Consider the following 18,229-nt stretch of genomic DNA (forward strand, 5'->3'; position numbering starts at 1 on the left):
ATGCCAGTGACAGCTTCTCCTAAGGGCCTCCAGGGCACCCTGGGCAGCCCCTCCCCAGCAGCACTCCCTCTTACCCCCCGCAGCTCGGCCCCTCCCCCGCAGAACCCACTGCTACTCCAAGTGCCTAGATCTGGGCGGAAGGGCCACTTTAAGGGCGGCCGGGGCATGCGCACCTGCAGGTGCTGGCCCTCAGCCATTAGCGCGGCGGCGGGACGTGGCTGGGTTGGCGAGCTCCCCTTGCTGTGAGGCTGCCCCACACCAGGCACGTGGGCAACGGGCCATGGCGGCCTCAATTATCGGCCAGGAGCTGGGCCAAATCTCTGGCCAGGTAAGAGGCGGAGGAGGAGGAAGGCGAGGCAGCTGCGTTCATAATGGCGCGCGGGCCCTGGGCCAGGGTGGCCCCCACGGCTGCACAGCCGGGCGCAGGCGTCCCTGGTTTCGGGGACAGCCCGGGAGGGCGGCGGCAGGAAGGGCCACTTCCAGGGGCGCGAGCGAGTCCTGGGTCAGTGCCCCGAGGCAGGAAGTGTGGATAGGGCTTCCGAGGTTTCCAGCCTTCGGTCCTGGAGTCCCGCTCTGGTCCACTACCCCTAGCGAGGTTGGGGACCTGGCTGAATCCCCCCAGGAAAGGAGACCAAAGCAGGAAAGTGGACTGAACTTTTTTACAAAGAAACCCTCCTCCAGCCCTGACTCCTGCCAAACTTAAAATCATTTTTCCGTCAGGAAACCATTGGTAGTTACCCAGGAGCAAAAGTCAGCAGGTGTTTGGGGCTGGTGACTGGACACAATGTGCATCACAATTTTGAGCTTGAATATAGGAAAGTATATGCAACGTAGGAAAGTTTATTTTCAGCATTCTCTGCACAACTTGGCGTGCTCTTTTCCCATTTGCTTACTGGCATGGCGTCCCAAAGTGTGCTTGCGCGTTCTTCCTCGGCTCACACCGTGTACACAGGCAGGTGTGTGTGGAAACCGAAGGCCCTGCTCTCCTCACACACCCTCCCGCCCTCCATGGAAACCCAAAGCCCACCCGCCTTTTACAAGCTCCTTATTTATCCCCTTCACAGAAGCACAAAATTACTTCTGTAACTTTTAGATAAAAAGATTATTAATCCGCTAGGAAGAAAGCGTAAAGAAAACCTCACCACCCCAGAAAACAAGGCAAACGGTGTTGGCTTTCTTCTTAGCGAGTTTTTTACATACTTTGGTAGACAAACGGAAACCCTTTGGGCTGTATGACTTGTTTACCACTCAGAATGTTCTACATAGTTAGATCTCCTCTCAGGAACAAGCTTTCTGAAACGGAATTATGGCCACTTTGAAGTGGGCCAATTTAATAGGTTTTCTTAATCATTTTAAAAGTGGAGGTACCTATTTAAACTCAAAGGAAAAATAGTATTTTATGGTGCAGAATTAGGCAAAGCTGTCCAAAACGGAACTCTGAATAAAATGTCTGATTATCTAGTAAATAATTATGGCTTTCAACCCCTAAAACAGTCTGAAGCCCCAACTGAACCTTTTGTTTGCATTTGAGGAGCAGCTCGCTCAGTCTCTCCAGATAGAGCTGTTTAAGCCCCTTGACCCCTGGGGAAACTGGAGGCCAAGGATTGCCCTGTGAGAGATCAGCCCCTCCAGCTGCTGAGTGTCAGCACTGCTCGGGGTGATAAGAGTGACATAAATAACAACTCACTAAAATGGAGGAGTGATTGGCTTGAAGCCCTTCAGCACCTGCTGTTACTAATTAAGGGCTTAGCCTGCGCAAATTGCAAATGGAAATCCAGTGTTTTAAAAATTGTGGCGACTGGAGTGCCCTGAGTGTTGTTACTCATTTCAGAAATCAAAGGGAGGGGACCAAGAGCATCCGGTGACTAGTGTATTGCATTATAAAAGCTGCCCTCACTTAAAAGATCCCCACCAAGGTGTTAGTGTTTATCCCTGATTGTTGGAATTACAGATGCGTTTTACTCTCTCATTAGGCTGAATTTTCCATGATTTCCCAGTGAAAATTTATTTTATTTTTTTAAAAAAGGTGCAGTAAGCCATTCAAATAGGAAAAAAAAAATTGTGTCAAAGAAGTCTAGTGTCGGTTCAAGTTGTGGTGCTCACAGGTGAAAATCTTAGTCGTCTTCAAAAGCAGTTTTTCTAGAGCAGCATATCCTGGGAAGTGTTATTGATTTTCCTTTTATTATTCTTATCAGTGGCTCCTTCTCATCAGCTGTGTTCACATTACACCATCAACAAGATATTTTTAACAGAATAAATGTTCCGTTTAAGTTGATTGGAAGCTATTCAGTTAATTCTAATTACCTTGGGATAGTGAGCTAGGGCAGTGTTCTAATTTGATTTACATTCCCAGTATGCTGGCGCTGATTTTGCGGGCCAGGGAAGGAAGCCTTTGGTGGGAGAGCAAATCAGTTCTTTTCAAAGCTGCTTTATTTCGTGCTCCCTCTGTGTCGTGGTGCAAAGCACTCTGCAAAACTTTTTAAATGTGCTGCATAGAGGCCTGGTTAGTGGAGCTACACTTCCTTATCGTTCTGGATCTTTTCCCCACCTCCTCCCAGATTTCTCCCCACATACCCAGGAACTGTGCTCTGCCCTTTGCTCCACAAGAGTAGCTGAAAGGTTCTGGGCAAATCCAGAACTGAGCCTCTGAGGGGCATCCTGCAATCAGGAGCACCAAGACTAGCTAGGAAAGGGCTCAAGTTCACAGCTGATGTCTGTTACTCAGAACTTAGGAATCTTTGCTCCTCAGGGGGCCTGTTTTCAGAGCCCTATGGCTCAAGTAATGCAGAGAGCAGTTTGATTTAGGGCTCTTTTCACTGCCTGATGTGGACACATTTTCCTCTCTGATTCCATCTGCCCCCTTCTGCATTAGGCTGATTTGACATTTTCTGTACGCCTTGTGCTCAGGTGTGGTATAACTTGAGAAAACATGGCCATAACTACCACCTACAGGGCGCTATGCAAACCTTTCTCCTGATAACATCCTTGCGATGTTCCCCAGGTGAGGCTCACATTAAGTATCTTACTGGAAGACACTGGTAAGCGGCTGAGCTAGGGCAACAGACCCTAGTCTGTGCGACTTGAAAGCCTTTATTCTCTTCCCGCTGCATCAAGCAGTTAAGAGGGTCAGTTGGTAGAACTGAGGCGCATATGTTATTCTTCAAGGATTGAAAGCCATACTTTATTATCAGCAGGAAAAAAACCCAAAACTCAAATTATAAGTCCCATGAAGGCAAGTGGCCTTATCTGTTTGTTCACTTGTATTCTCAGCACAGCATCTCCCTTATAGTAGGGGCTCAATAAAAATCTATGGAGAGAGTAGATATCAGCCATATTTAAGCAGATGCAAAGTGACAGGATGTGTTAAAGGAAAAGTCAATAAATCTTTCTAATAGTTGTACAAGTTATTCATAGCTCAGGATACCCAGTTTATATGTTATTTTACTGTAATTATTAATAGCACACCCCCTTTCATTCTCAAAAGTGCCTCAGTTTGGAATGTAAATTCAGTGGTTACCTTATGTGTAATAGATAGGTTATAGGTTATTTTTAGACATTCATAGGTTGCTTCAGTTAACCAGGTTAATTAAAATACAAAGTTATAATCACTTTTTTTTATGGATACTTGTTAATTATTTTCACTGCTTGGTGTTTGGTTCACAAGAGAATGTATTGGTATACAAGGAATCCTGAGCTACAATGGCGATTTGCAAACAGTCTGCACTCAGAAGCATTGAGGTGGCTCAGAGTCCCACATTGCTGCTAGCGTGCTATTGGAAATGAGAATGTTTATAAAGTGAAAAGGAAACCCTCTAGAAGGGTCCTGATACTCTCTACTGTAGAAATTCTAAATTTCAAAGGTCATTTGCAAGTATTATGCTGTCATCTTAGAATGTTGGATATTTGAGGGAAGTAGAAAGAAATAAGGTTTCTGATGTAGGTTGATATTTGGGTTGAAAGGTCCTGCTAAAGAGTTTGAATTTTTATCCTCTTCAAAATAAGGTGGGGCTGGTGAGCGAGATTGGCTTGGGATGGTGATTGAGCACACATGTCAATATCCCCATCCACCCCAGACTCCATGGCAGGAGATACTTAAAAACGAAAAACTTGCTGATACCTTCAGCAAGTAAATATCCTGGGGGAAATGGTTGAGGATTCCAAATTAAAAGTCCAAGGAGACAGAACAGCCAAATGCAGTGTATAGTCCCTAATGGGATCGTGGTTTGAACAAAGCCGCTTTTCTCTGAACACTGAAAAAAAAAAAATCCACAGGAAAACTTGAAATTTAGAAAACAGGTGGGATCAAATTGCCAGTAAAACAAAAGTAGAAAAACCACAGCTTACAAGCCATGGAGAAGAGAAGAAATGCAGAGGTAAAACAACTCTAGTGATCGTGTAGGCAAAATATTAGCTGAAACAAAGATGAAATGGGCCAGAGGGTGCTCACCTGGTGAGAATTAGCTGTAAGCCGAACACTTGGATCAGTTGGGCCCCCTAAAAACTCCAAAAATAGAAGCACTATCTTCTTAAAAATTAAAAACATCTTTATATAGATGTTTAATATAATTCTTAGGTTAAAATGGAAATATAAACTGAAATTACAAACTAGCAAAGAATGAACAGAATGTAATATATGTCAAAATCTGTAGGATACAAAGAAGTGCCACTTGGAGGACTGTGTCATCTAATAGAACTTAATGCAGTGATGAAAATGTTCTATATTTTATACTGTCTGATATGGTAACCCCTTTCCATGTGTGGATATTGAGCACTTGAAATGTAGCTAGTGTTACTGAACTGAATTTCAAACTTTAATTTTAATTAACATGAATTTAAATAGCCACATGTGGCTATATATTGAACCACACAGTTCTATAGTCTCTAATAAAACATTGCCAGAAAAAGAAGATAGAAAAAGTAACTGTATATTAATCTCTAGTTAGAAAGCAAGATGAACTCCATGCAAGTAATTACTATATACATTTAAAAATTAATACATTTGAAAAGATATATGAAATGGATTTTAAATAATATATATGAACAAAATTCACTGAAAAGGAGGTAGGAAATTTAAACTTACTAATAATCCTAAGGAACAATAAAAGGAAGTAAAACTCACCTCCACCCATTTCTGATTTAAAATTCTTAGCCTCCAAGAGGAAGGGACGAGACAACATAAATTGGTAACTACAATATGGCCTCAGGGATAGAAAAGACAGTCTGGGGAATATAATCAATAATGTAAATATTTTTTAGGGGGCCAGATGGACTCATGTCCTGTTGGGGAGACCACTTCATAGACGGTGTAGAGGCCTGACCACTGCACTGTACATCTGAAGCTGCCGTTGAATAATATTATATGTCAATTATAATACATATATAGTCATGGGATGTGAAGTATAGTGTGGGAATGGAGTCAATGGAATAGTTCTAGATATATATGCTATTGGGGGTGGGGGGGCAGTGGCTAGGGGGAGGGGGTTGTCACTTTGTGAGGGTTGAAAAGGATAACTAGTGCATTGTTTTGTACACCTGAAACTAATAATAATAAAAAAATAAAATTCTTAGCCTCCAAGTAGAAAGAGACTTCTTGAACTTGATAAAGGGTATTGACCAGAAACCTTCTGTATCATATTTAGTGGTACAAACATTTGAAATATTTCCACTAAAGTTAGGAATAAGGCAAGAATGTTCACTGTCACTTCTGCTGGTCACCATTGTTTTGGATGTTCTAGCCAATGCTTTAAGATCAATAAATAAAAGGCATAAATTCTAGAAATAGGGACAAAAGAGTTCATTTTAAAGACAATATGATTATCTACCTAGGAAATTCAGAAGCATCATAACGCATAGTGGCACTAAGTAGAGAGTACAATAAAGAACTTGAATCAAATTCCTTATATAGAAATGAATAGCATTTCTCTATGTCAGCTATAATCTATCTCAAAATGTAGTGAAAGAGAAAAGCTATCCCCTGCACGATGACTCCAAAATCTTGAAATACCTAGGAATAAATATATGAGGATGTATACAAAATCTATATGGAGGAAACTGTAAAACTGAAGGACTTAAAAAAAAGTCCTGAATTCTCTGAATCATACTTCCTAAATAGGGCGATTTACTACAGTAATGAGATTTCCTAATTAATCTTTAAAATAGATAAAACCATAATAAAAATTTTAACAGGGTTTCTTATAGAACTTGACAAGCTGATGCTAATATTCTGTTGGGAGAGAAATTGTGGGAAAATATCTAAGAACCAAATTGGAAACAGCAAGGAGGGAACTGTTCCGTCAAATATAAAATATACTATAAAGAGCTAGAAATTAAACAGTGCGTTATTAAGTAGGAATAGGGAAATAGATTAATGGATCAAAATGAAGCCCAGAAAAACATATATGTGTTAATTACCAAATAAAACCCAGATGCGATAAAAGGCTAATTGCAAAAGTAGCACCATGAAAGTATTAGAATATACTATCACAGCATATTTTCAAAAGTTTTTTTTATTTTTTAATTACAGTGATATGAAGTATATATTGGTATCAGGTGTAGAGTATAGTGATTAGACATTTATATAGTTTAGGAAAATGATCACCACAATAAATCTAGTACCCATCTGACACCATACATAGTTATTACAATATTATTGACTATATGTATTCCCTATGCTGTACTTTACATCCTGTGACTGTTTTTATAACTGCCAATTTGTAGTTTTTAATCCCTTTACCTTTTTCACCCATCCCCCTAACCCCCTACCATCTGGCAACCATCAGTTTGTTTTCTGTCTTTATGAGTTTCTTTCTGGTTTGCTTGTTTATTTTGTTTTTTAGATTCCACATTAAAGTGAAATCATATGGTATTTGTCTTTCTCTGTCTCATTTTTTCACTTAGCATAATTCCCTATAGGTCTATCCATGTTGTTGCAAATGGCAAAATTTTAATTTTTATGGCTGAATAATATTCCATTATATATATGTACCATATATTTTTTACCCATTGGTCTATTGATAGATACTTAGGTTGATTCCATATCTTGGCTATTGTAAATAGTACTGCAATGAACATAGGAATGATATGTCTTTTCGGATTAGTGTTTTGGATTTCTTTGGATAAATACCCACAAGTAGGATTGCTGGGTTGCCAGGGTCCTGCCTCGGCATTCCAGAGAACAGTACCTGAAGTGGGGGCGAGGTTTAAGGAAATAAAGAGACAAAGAAACAAAAAGGGTCTGGGAGGACTGGAAGCATTCTTAGCAACCAGCCACGAGTTTATTTTTCCTCCCCATTATATACATCCAGGATATGTGCAAAGCAGAAGGGACAAATATGCATTACCTCATTCAAAAGTACATCATTATCTATCTACTAGAAACTTTAAGGTCAGAGGGGCCTTAGGGAGTCAGTTTCCCAGGACACTTTCCCCAAAGCCAGATAGCCCTCTATCTTATTATGTCTTCTAAGGAACTGGCCTTCTCACCACATACCTCAAGGTTAAGTAAACACCCTCCAGGTGCAGAAAGGAGCAAAACAAGAAGCAAAACAAGTTATGCTTCAGCTAAGCCAGCCTGCATGGCTCCCAACACTGGGTCATATGGTAGTTTTACTTAATTTTTTGAGGAACCTCCATACTCTTTTCTATCGTGGCTGCACCAATTTGCATGCCTACCAACAGTGCACAGGGGTTCCCCATTGATAGGTATATACTTATTGTCATTTTCTTAATTGTTTTCTGGATGTTTCATAATTTCTTTTCTTTTGCTCTTTTCCTTTGTGATTTGATAATTTCCTGTAGTGCTATTCTTAGAGTCCTTCTATCTTTTGCATGCCTACTATAGGGTTTTGCTTTGTGGTTATCATGAGGCTTACATAAAACATTTATAACAGCCTATTTTAAGCTGACAACTTAACTATGAACTCATACTAAGCTCTATATCTTTATTCTCTACACCATTTTATGTTTTTGATGTCACAGTTTACATGTTTTTTACTTGTGTTGTCTCCTTTACCCCATGGTATATTTTTGCCTCCTTTGTCATAGATTAAATGACTATATAGATGTGGGTTTATTTCTGAGTTCTCAATTCTGTTCCATTGATCTATGTGTCTACTTTTAATGCCAATACCATGCTGTTTTGATTACTATAGCCTTGTATAGTTTGATGTCAGATAATCTGATACCTCCAACATGTTTTTCTTTCTCAAGATTACAGTGGCTATTCGAAGTCTTTTGTGATTCCATATAAATTTTAGGATTCTAGTTCTGTAAAAAATGCCAGTAGTATTTTGATAGGGATTGCATTGAAGCTGTAGATTGCTTTGGGTAATATGGATATTTTAACAATGTTATTTCTTCCTATCCATGAGCACAGCATATGCTTCCAGTTATTTGTATCTTCTTCAATTTCTTTCTTCAGTGTCTTATGGTTTTCCAAGTATATGTCATTTACCACCTTCATTAAATTTATTCCTAGGTATTTTATTCTTTTTGGTGCAATTATAAATGGGATTGTTTTCTTAATTTTCCTTCTATTAGCTCATTATTGGTATATAAAAATGCAGTGTTTTCTGAATATTAGTTTTGTATACTGCTACTTTACTGGATTCACTTATTCTAAATATATATATATATATATATATATATATATATATATTTGGTGGATTCTGTAGGGCTGTCTATATATATTGGGTTGTCAGGAAAGTCATGTTGTATTTTTTCTATGTTTTTTGTTGCAAAAATGCATCATGACTTTTCTAACAACCCAGTAGTATCATGTCATGTGCAAATAATGACAGTTTTACTTTTTCCTGTCCAGTTCAGGTGCCTTTTATTTCTTTTTCTTGTCTGATTGCTGTGGCTAGGACTTCCCATACTCTGTTGAATGTAAGTGGTAAAAGTGGACATCCTTGTCTTGTTCTTGATCTTAAAGAAAAAGCTTTCAGCTTTTCACCATTGAGTATGATGTTAGCTGTGGGTTTGTCATATATGGTCCTTATTATGTTGAGGAATGGTCCCTCTGAGAGTTTTTATCAAGAGTGGATATTGAATTTTGTTAAATGTTTTTTCTGCATCTATTGATGTGATCATATTTTATCTTTCATTTTGTTTATGTGGTGTATCATGTTAATTGACTTGTGGATATTGAACCAGCCTTGCATCCTGGGACTAAATCCACGTGATCATGGTGTATGATATTTTAATATATTGCTGAATTCAGTTTGCTAATATTTTGTTGATTTTTATGTCTAGGTTTATCAGGGATATTGTTCTATACTTTTTTTCTTATTTCTTATTTATTTATTTATTTATTTTTAGTGTCTTTTTCTGGTTTTGGAATCAGGGTATTGCTGGCCTTGGAAATTAATTTGGGAGACTTCCCTCTTCAATTTTTTGGAATAGTTCAAGAAGGATAGGTATTAATTTTTCTTTGACTGTTTGGTAAAATTCACCTGTGAAGCTGTCTGTTCCAGGGATTTTGTTTGTCGGGAGCTTTTTGATTACTGATTCAATTTCATGAGGCGTTATCCATCTGTTCAGATTTTCTGTTCCTTTCTGATTCAGCCTTGGAAGATTGTATGTGTCTAGGAATTTATGCATTTCTTTCAGATTGTCCAATTTGTTGGCATATAAGTGTTTGTAGTACTTCCTCAATCTCTGTGGTGTCAGTTGTCACTTTTCCTGTTTCGTTTCTGATGCTATTTATTTGGGTCCTCTCTCCTTTTTTCTTAATGAGTCTGGCAATAGGTTTATCAATTTTGTTCACCTTTTCAAATAATCAGCTCTTTATTTCATTGATCTATTGTTTTTTATGCTCTATTTCATTTATTTCTGCTCTGATCTTTATTGTCTCCATTGTTTTACTCACTTTAGGCTTTGTTCTTTTTCTAGTTCCTTTAAGTATAAGGTTATGTGGTTTGTTTGAGATTTTTCTTATTTTTTGAGGTATTGCTCAAAATTTTCATCTTCATACTGCTTTGACTGTGTCCAATAGATTTTGAATCATTATGTTTTCGTTTTCATTTGCCTCAAGACATCTTTAGATTTCTTTCTTGATCTTGTTAACCCATTCATTGTTTAATAGCATGTTATTTAGCCTCTATGTGTTTGAATGTTTCCAGTTTTCTTCTTGTTATTGATTTCCAATTTCATATCATTGTGGTCAGAGGAGATGTTTGATATGACTTTAGTCCTCTTAAATTTATTGAGACTTGTTCTGTGGCCTAACATGTGGTCTATCCTGGAAAATGCTCCATGTACACTTGAGAAAAATGTATTGGGTTGTCTGAAAAGTCATGATGCATTTGTTGCGACGAAAAACAGAAAAAATACGTCATGACTTTTCCGACAACTAAATATATTATGCCGCTTTGGGGTGAAATGCTCTAAACGTATCAACTAAATCTATCTGGTCTAGTGTGCCATTTAAGGCTGCTGTTTTCTTGTTGATTTTCTGTCTGGATGATCTATTTATTGGTATCAATGGGGGTGTTAAAGTCCCCTAATCTGACTATTACTTTATGTTCATCAGTATTTGCTTTATATATTTAGGTGCTTCTACTTTGGGTTTGTAGATATTTTCGGGAGTTATAGCCTCTTGTTGGATTGATCATTATGCAATACCCTTCTTTTCTCTTGTTACAGCCCTTGTTTTAAATTTGTTTTGTCTGGGCCGGCTAAGTGGCGCATTGGTTAGGAGTTTGCTTGGGATGCCAGCTCTGAGTAGCAGGGCCCCCCGTCGGATCCCATGTGAGGGCCAGTGACACTGCGCCCTCTACAGCTAAAATGGTGAACAACAGCTCAACCTGGAGCTGGGCTGCCATGAATCGCTGGTGATGGCGTAGGCTGCAGTGGGGCTGGCCGGTAGTAGGCGTGAGCTTTCATGAACTGCCGTGAGTCGCCATGAGCGGCCGTCCAATGGCTGGAGTGCGACTGCCTCTCCCGGGAAGAATGCAATGATAACACCAACATGGGCCAGTGAAGTGATGTCCTCCACAACTAGACTAAAGAACAAAAAGACAGCAACTTGTCTGTTCCCCTTCCCCGATTCCTCAACACTGTCCCCCTCCCCCAATTCCCCAAGAAATCTTTAAAATAAATAAATAAATAAATGAATAAAAATAAATAAAAATAAATAAATAAATTTGTTTTATCTGATATAAGTGTTGCTATGCCAGCATTTTTTTTGTTACCATTTGCATGAAATATCTTTTTCCATCCCTTTATTTTTAGTCTGTGTCTGTCTTTCGATCTGAAGTGGGTCACTCATAGGCAGTATACTTATAGGTATTGTTTTTTTAACCCATTCAGCCACCCCATGTCTTTTTTTATTAGAACATTTAGTCATTTACATTTAAAGTAATTATTGATAGGTATGTAGTTATTGCCATTTTCTTAATTGTTTTTATATTTCTCTGTTTCTTGTTCTTTTGTGTGTTGATGAGTTTCTATAGTGTTGTGTTTGAATTCCTTTCTCTTTATTTCTTGTATATCTTGTAAATTTTGGTATGTGGTTACCATGTGCTTCCTGTATACTATGTTTATAGTAGTCTCTTTTGATAGTTGCTTAAGTTTGAACACATTCTAAAGTCACTAAAATTTTTACTTACTCCCTTCACGTTTATGTTTTAGTCATTATTTTTTATTTCTTTTGCATGTGTGTTTGTGTGTATCCCTTAATATATTGTAATTACATATGATCTTCCTACTTTTGTCTTTCACCCTTTGTACTAGCTTTAGTGTTGGTTGATTCACTGCTTTTATTATGTGTTTGCCTTTGTCAGTGAGAACTTTTTCCCTACATTTTCTTATTCATATACCGGTATATATTTTTAAGATTTCATTGGGGAGTTGGGGGAGGGAACAAGGTTGGAGAATTGGGAAAGGGGAACAGAGAAGTTGCTGTCCTTTTGTTCTTCAGACTAGTTGTGGAGGACACCACTTCACTGGCCCATGTTGGTATTATTGGGTCTTCAGAAAAGTCATGATGTATTTTGTCTATGTTTTTCAAAGGTCATTTATTTATATAAAAAACAAAGATCTACCGATATATTGCCTGTTTTGTTCGATAACCTTTTGCCGCTTTCAGTGAGCTTCAGAATTCCTCGTTCTTAGAAAGACCTGTTTTTATTTGTGAAAAACTGAACAAGGTGCTGATTTACAGCCTCATCTGAATTGAATGTTATATCACGTAAGGAGTTTTGAAGAGAGTGAAACAAGTGGAAGTCTGACCGCACAAGGTCAGGCAAGGATGGTGGGTATGGCAACACATCTCATCCAAGCACCAATAATTTTTGACGGGTGATCAAACTTGTGTGTGGTCTTGCATTGTCACGATGGAACACAACTCCTTTATAATTAACAAGCTCTGGTCGTTTCTGGATGATGGATTTGTTCAAACTGTCCAATTGCCGACAGTACACATTCAAATTGATTGTTTGGTTCCTTGATAGGAGCTCGAAAAATACGACACCTTTAAAATCCCACCACACTGAGAGCATAACCTTCCTCTGATCAATGTCTGCTTTCGATGTCATTTGAAGCGAATCATCACATCAGGACCAAAATCGTTAGCACACCACAATTGTTGTAAACAATCCACTTCTCATCACCAGTTGTCAGTCGCTTCAAAAAAGAATCATTTTTCTCACATTTAATGAGCATGTAGCAGATGTTTATATGCGCCGTCAAATGAACTTCTTTGAGTTCATGTGGAATCCAAATATCGAGCATGCTTATGTATCCCAGCTTCTTCAGGTGGTCATGAACACTTGAATGGTGGATGTTCAATGTTTCTGCAATCTTTCATGTTGTGTAACATGGGTTTGACTGGATCAATGCCTTTATTTTGTTGTCATCAACCTCGGTGGGCCTCCCTGACCGAGGAGTGTCATTGAAATAAAAACCACCAGCATGTAATTTCGTGAACCATCGTTGACACTGACATTCTTGTAGAGCATTGTCACCGTAAACTTGATGCAACTTTTCACAAGCTTGACTCGCATTCTTCCCTTTATGGAAGTAAAACAGTAAAATATGACAAAAATGCACAGTTTGGTCTTCCATCTTCAGCTTGTAAAATCTCCAAAACTCAACCAAATCACTCAATTTTTTTTTTAGAATGAAGCTAGAACTGTCAGCTATCAAATGACAAAACAATAACATAGATGTGAATGACTCTAATACTTCCAAAAATCAACTAGTACCATCTGTTGCAAACATGTGTCATGACTTTTCCGAAGACCCAATATGATCATTGCGCTCTTCCCGGCTGAGGCAGTTGGTCACTGGCCATTGGACAAGCTGCTCATGGCAGCTTATAGCAGCTCTCGCCAGCTGCTCACTCTGGCTGCCAGCCACTCACAGTAGTTCACGGCAGCCCACTGCAGCCTCACTGCAGCCTACACTGTTGCCAGCCACTGACAGCAGCCCAGCTGCAGGTTGAGCTGTTGTTCACCATCTTAGCTGTAGAGGGTGCAGTGTCACTGGCCCATGTTGGATCTGAACTGGTGGCCCTGCTGCTCAGAGCTTGCGCTCCCAAGCCAACTCTTAACCAACTGAGCCACTCGGCCCGCCCTCTTATTTATATTTTTGATCTTTTCATCTTAAGAAGTCCCTTTAACATAACTCCTTTAGTTTTTTCTTGTCTAGGAAAAGCATATCTTTATAATATGAATAGAGATGGCTTTGAAAGCAAGACAAAAATCTACCAAGCCCTAAAGGAAAGAGTTGGTAGATTTATTACTAAATATATCATTATTATAAGAAATCTTATAATTAAAGTTAATAGCCATGACAGACTAAAAAAAAAAATAGTTGACTTATGTCCAGAGTATATAAATGCCTACAGAGCAATGGAAAAAGAAAGGTAATAAATAGGCAAGCATAATAATTAGAATATACAATAATAGAAATGGAAATTGTCACTAAAATGAAAAGATACTCAACTTCAATATTAATTAGAAAAATGAGAATGAAAAGGAAAATTAAGGTTTTTTTTGCCTACAATATTGGCAAAAATGGGAAAAAAATTAATCAGTCTTATTAATGATCTTGGGAATGGTTACTCATGTACACTGTTGGTGTAGATGTAAATTTTTGTATTTTTTGGAGAGAACAATTTGGCAGTACCTAAGTTGAAAAACAAAAGCAAATCCTTATTTTTCAAACTTATAGTTTGCCTCTAGGATATATGCTTATTTGCACAAAAGTGTATGTACAAAGGTATTCATCACAGCCTTGTAATAACATCAAAATTCTACGTTAGGAGAATGATTCAATAAATTATAATATGTGAGGAGACTGGATCAAGATGACAGATGAGCATGTATTCTCCTTCCACCCTAGATGACAAGAAATGATAGAAAATATTTATTTAAGAGAATAAATCTATAACAGATGAAAAAATGAGAATGTTCCCAGTGAACCAGAATTTCTGAGGAATTGTTGAACTGTATTAAGTGAGAAAAGCAACTTACTTTAAAAGTATATATATATCTCAGGGCTGGCCGAGTGGCTCAGTTGTTTAAGAGCTCGCTCAAGAGTATGAACTCTGAGCAACAGTGCCGCCGGTTCAATTCCCGGCCTGAGCTGAGCTGCCTCTGAGCTGCCAACAGGTGGCAGGATGGCTCAGCTAAAAAACAAACAAACAAACAAAATATATACATCTCATTCATGCAAAAAGCTGTATATGTGTGTTATATGTTTGACAAAGAAATTGGGAAGCTATATACCAAACTGTTGACATTTGTTGCTTGTAGGGAGGGGATTGAATTAGGTAGGATATGAGTGATGGGTGAAGGAAGACTAACATTTTTTTGTTTAACAAAAAAAGGCAGATAAAAGTGAAAAGTGCAGAAAGTTTGCTTACTTCGAACTTGCCTAGAGTATTGCACCTCACGTGTTCTTTCCAGCAGCCCTTGGGAAACCAGGCTGAAGGGGGAGGGAAGCCCCGTGGCAGGCCACCCACATTCTAACTGCCCTAGAGAGCTCTGTCTTTTTCAAGCTGCCTTTCTTTTCATACAGGTATTTCTAACTCCTTCACCCACCTCTTTTGACTCAATTGGTCAATTCCCAAATTTGTTTTCTCATGTGAAGCTGTCTATGGCCTGGCATGTCCAACTGTCTACTGACAGTTTCCATTAATTCAAGCATTCCCATTCTTTGATATTTTTAGTAGATTGTGTTCAGTAGCTGTAGAGAATATAAAATAGAGAAATAGAAGTGAAGATGGAAATCATATTTTTCCTAATTGAATGTGCTTGAAAATATTCCCAAATGGAAATGAAGCTTTTTGGTTCCTAATATTGGGATTTGAATAGCATGTAATCCTTTCAAATAAAGGACTTTATTTGAGTGTTTCTTAGGATTTAGGAATTTAGATCTTACTCTGTCCTATGGAACGTGTGTTTCATCAAAATAGCTTGGGAGCGTCACCAGTTGGGTTTTCTCGTAAGTAAACAGATTTTCCAGCAGAACAGGTGATTGGGAGACTAGGCCATAAAAATCCAATCTATTGTTAATAGGATGAGAAAGAAACTTGCAGGAAAACCACAGGAGGATAGTATTTGTAGGCAAAACTTTTTAAAATAGCATGGCCTTTAAATCCGTTCACTACCCTAGGTACTGAGGACATGAAATTAATAGTTCCTGCCCTTGAGGTGCTTATAGCTGACCATTCAGTCCAGCTGTCATTGCGTTATTTGTAACCTTTTTGATTCTATCCTCTAACATATGACATTTTCTCTGTGCCCAGATATTAATTATGTGGTACTTCTGTGTTTTGTGGTTTTTTTCCCCTTCTCTTTCAGGCAAAAATAGACCTCTTATTAGTTGGAGATGTCACTGCTCAGTACCTGGCCGATATTGTACAGAAATTCTTTTACTGTATGGCGGAAGTCATCATCACCATTAGTGATGTGAGGAAGTTGGCGACACTTCTGGATGCGTGCGCATTCAACATGGTTTTCCTGAAGGTGACTTTACCAACTGTCCAGGAGCTGGAAGCTGTCAACTTAATTAGGTAGACTCCAAAAACCTTGACTCTATACCTTTAGACTAGTTTTTATTAGAATCTATTTCTATAAAAATCCTTATAAGATGATACTATTTCTACTTTAATTTTTAAAATGAAGGATATTTTCATGGGCAGAAGCTACATACATGTTATTTTTATTGCCAGTTTGACATACTAAGAATTATTATTTTAACCTAAAAAGTTGTAGGTGTGGGTGAGAATGGGAGAACTAATTGTTTGTAGAAGTTTATTTGGTATATAATGCTTACCTGAATCCCTCGGGTACTCCCTTTTTAATAACTATGTTATTAAAATGGCGTATCTTTTCAGAGTTTCTGTAATTGTTATGGCAGATGCTAAGGCAGGTGAGTGCTCTTAGTTCCATGTCATGTTAGCTGTGGACTGAAGGTGTCTCTTAGGAGATATCCTAATGTGAAGGAGCCCTGGAACTCTGGATCCAATGAATCCAGACCAACACCACATCCAGTATTCTCTTTCTTCTTGTAGTTCTGTAGAAGTTCTGCTTCTGTTTGACCCACTCCACTCGAGATCTGGAGCTTGGTGGTGGGCGAGTTAGGTTCTTCTTGCGTGACTACCTAGGATTTTGAGCCATTTAGGATGTTTTTAAACAGGGTTAGGTCAGAACACATTTGTTCCCCTTCTGTAAGAAGACTTGATAGAGAAAGTGTAATTGTAGATAATATTCAAATGTATAAGGACTTCTCAGAATTATAGGACAGGCCTTTCTAGACTAAAGGAGAAAGTTCAGAGACAATATTGTGACCCTTGAATCAAAAGGAGCAAGCATATTAGATTAGGGGGAAAAGAAAGTTGGAATGACAAGAAGCCAAAGCCACTTGTTAAAGAGACAGACAGACAGACAGACAGACATTACTCCTGGGGTTTCTTAGAACAGTTGGTGTTCTGCATTTCTTTTGGCTTTTCACTGGGAATAGGAACTCTGGACAAACCAGGCAGACTACCTGAAAGTGGATTTCACTCCAAAACATGTGAACTGTCCTCCTTCTGAAGATATGCCTATTTTATTACATACCTTTAAAAAGAAACAAAACAAAACAAAACAAAACTCTTATAGATAGAATTCCTTCGTTGGGGGCTCATACTAACGCATTTTTGTAGTCTTAAGTTTTTGTAACAGCTTTATGAGGGAGGTAGAGCAGTGTTTCATCATTCCTACTTGACAGATTGGGAAACTTAGGCTGAGGTGATTTTCTTGAGACCACATGATGGTTTTCACACAACCTAGACTGGAACTCTTTACTTTTCCTTTCTTGTTCTTTTGTAAGTCTGGAATTAGTTGGCTTGTGCATTGAAGCCCCTTCGTTTATACCTCTGAGATTGAGTATATGCCAAACTTAGTATAAACTACACATACATATGGTTTTGGAAGAGTGTGGGACACACCAGTTGGTCGGGCCGACCTCTCGTTTCCAGAGTAGGATCCTGGTTCGCTGTGGCGCCTTCTGAATGTAGCGAAGACTTTGTGTTTGCTCATTATTGAGTTTATATTTAGAACAGGATGAGAATAGAGTTCCGTTAAGGAGCAAGCTTTATGTGTAGTCACAGTATTAAAAGCTGGGAGGTCAGAGGACAGAACTTTTCGTCTGCTACTCACCTCTGTGGGTGCTCCCCACTGCTGCTGTCTTTGCTCTGAATAACACAGCTTAAGATTTCTTAGCAGGGAAAAGCCGGTAGATGAAGGTACTAACTATACAAACATGCATGTGGCCATTCTACTAGTTTGCTGTAAAAGCATTTGATTAAAATGAAAAGGATAATTTGTGGAATACACCTGGATTTCACTTTCTTGTCTCTTGTTACGCTGTTCCCAGTACCCTGTATGGGTCCTGACTCAGCTCCTGTAGGGATGACCGAGTGTGTGGGCGGATGAGTGGGAGGAATGCCTCTCTAGGGCAGGCAGTGCGTTCTGGCTTTTGCGTTCCTCTCTAAAAAAGGGACAAAGCTTTCTTTGCGGAATCTTGGCCTTTCACAATTGCTCAGGGGCTAGAAATATCTCTGAAAGTCCCTTTCTTGCCCTCAGAACTGTTAGGAGTTCATGATTTATGAATTGTTTAAACCCTTGTATAGCATGTTTATATTTTTATATTTCTAGTTTTTCTTAGGGTAAATGAGTCTTATAAACATACTGCACCATTTATAAGGCATTTAAATCCTTACCTTTCCTAAAGCACT

The 18,229-nt window shown here is 38.6% G+C and overlaps 1 protein-coding gene across 1 annotated transcript in view; it reads left to right on the plus strand.

Annotated features, from left to right (window-relative positions):
- Positions 1–206: 206 nt before the first annotated feature.
- Positions 207–18,229, plus strand: part of SOHLH2 (spermatogenesis and oogenesis specific basic helix-loop-helix 2) — a 53,147-nt gene continuing 35,124 nt past the window's right edge. The window contains exons 1-2 of the mRNA XM_019653152.1: positions 207–328; positions 15,810–16,021. Coding sequence (XP_019508697.1) covers positions 281–328; positions 15,810–16,021 — 260 coding nt within the window. The 5' untranslated portion in view covers positions 207–280. The remainder of the gene's footprint in view (positions 329–15,809; positions 16,022–18,229) is intronic.

The sequence above is a fragment of the Hipposideros armiger genome, unplaced genomic scaffold (assembly GCF_001890085.2).
Source record: "Hipposideros armiger isolate ML-2016 unplaced genomic scaffold, ASM189008v1 scaffold_198, whole genome shotgun sequence".
Lineage (NCBI taxonomy): Eukaryota > Metazoa > Chordata > Mammalia > Chiroptera > Hipposideridae > Hipposideros > Hipposideros armiger.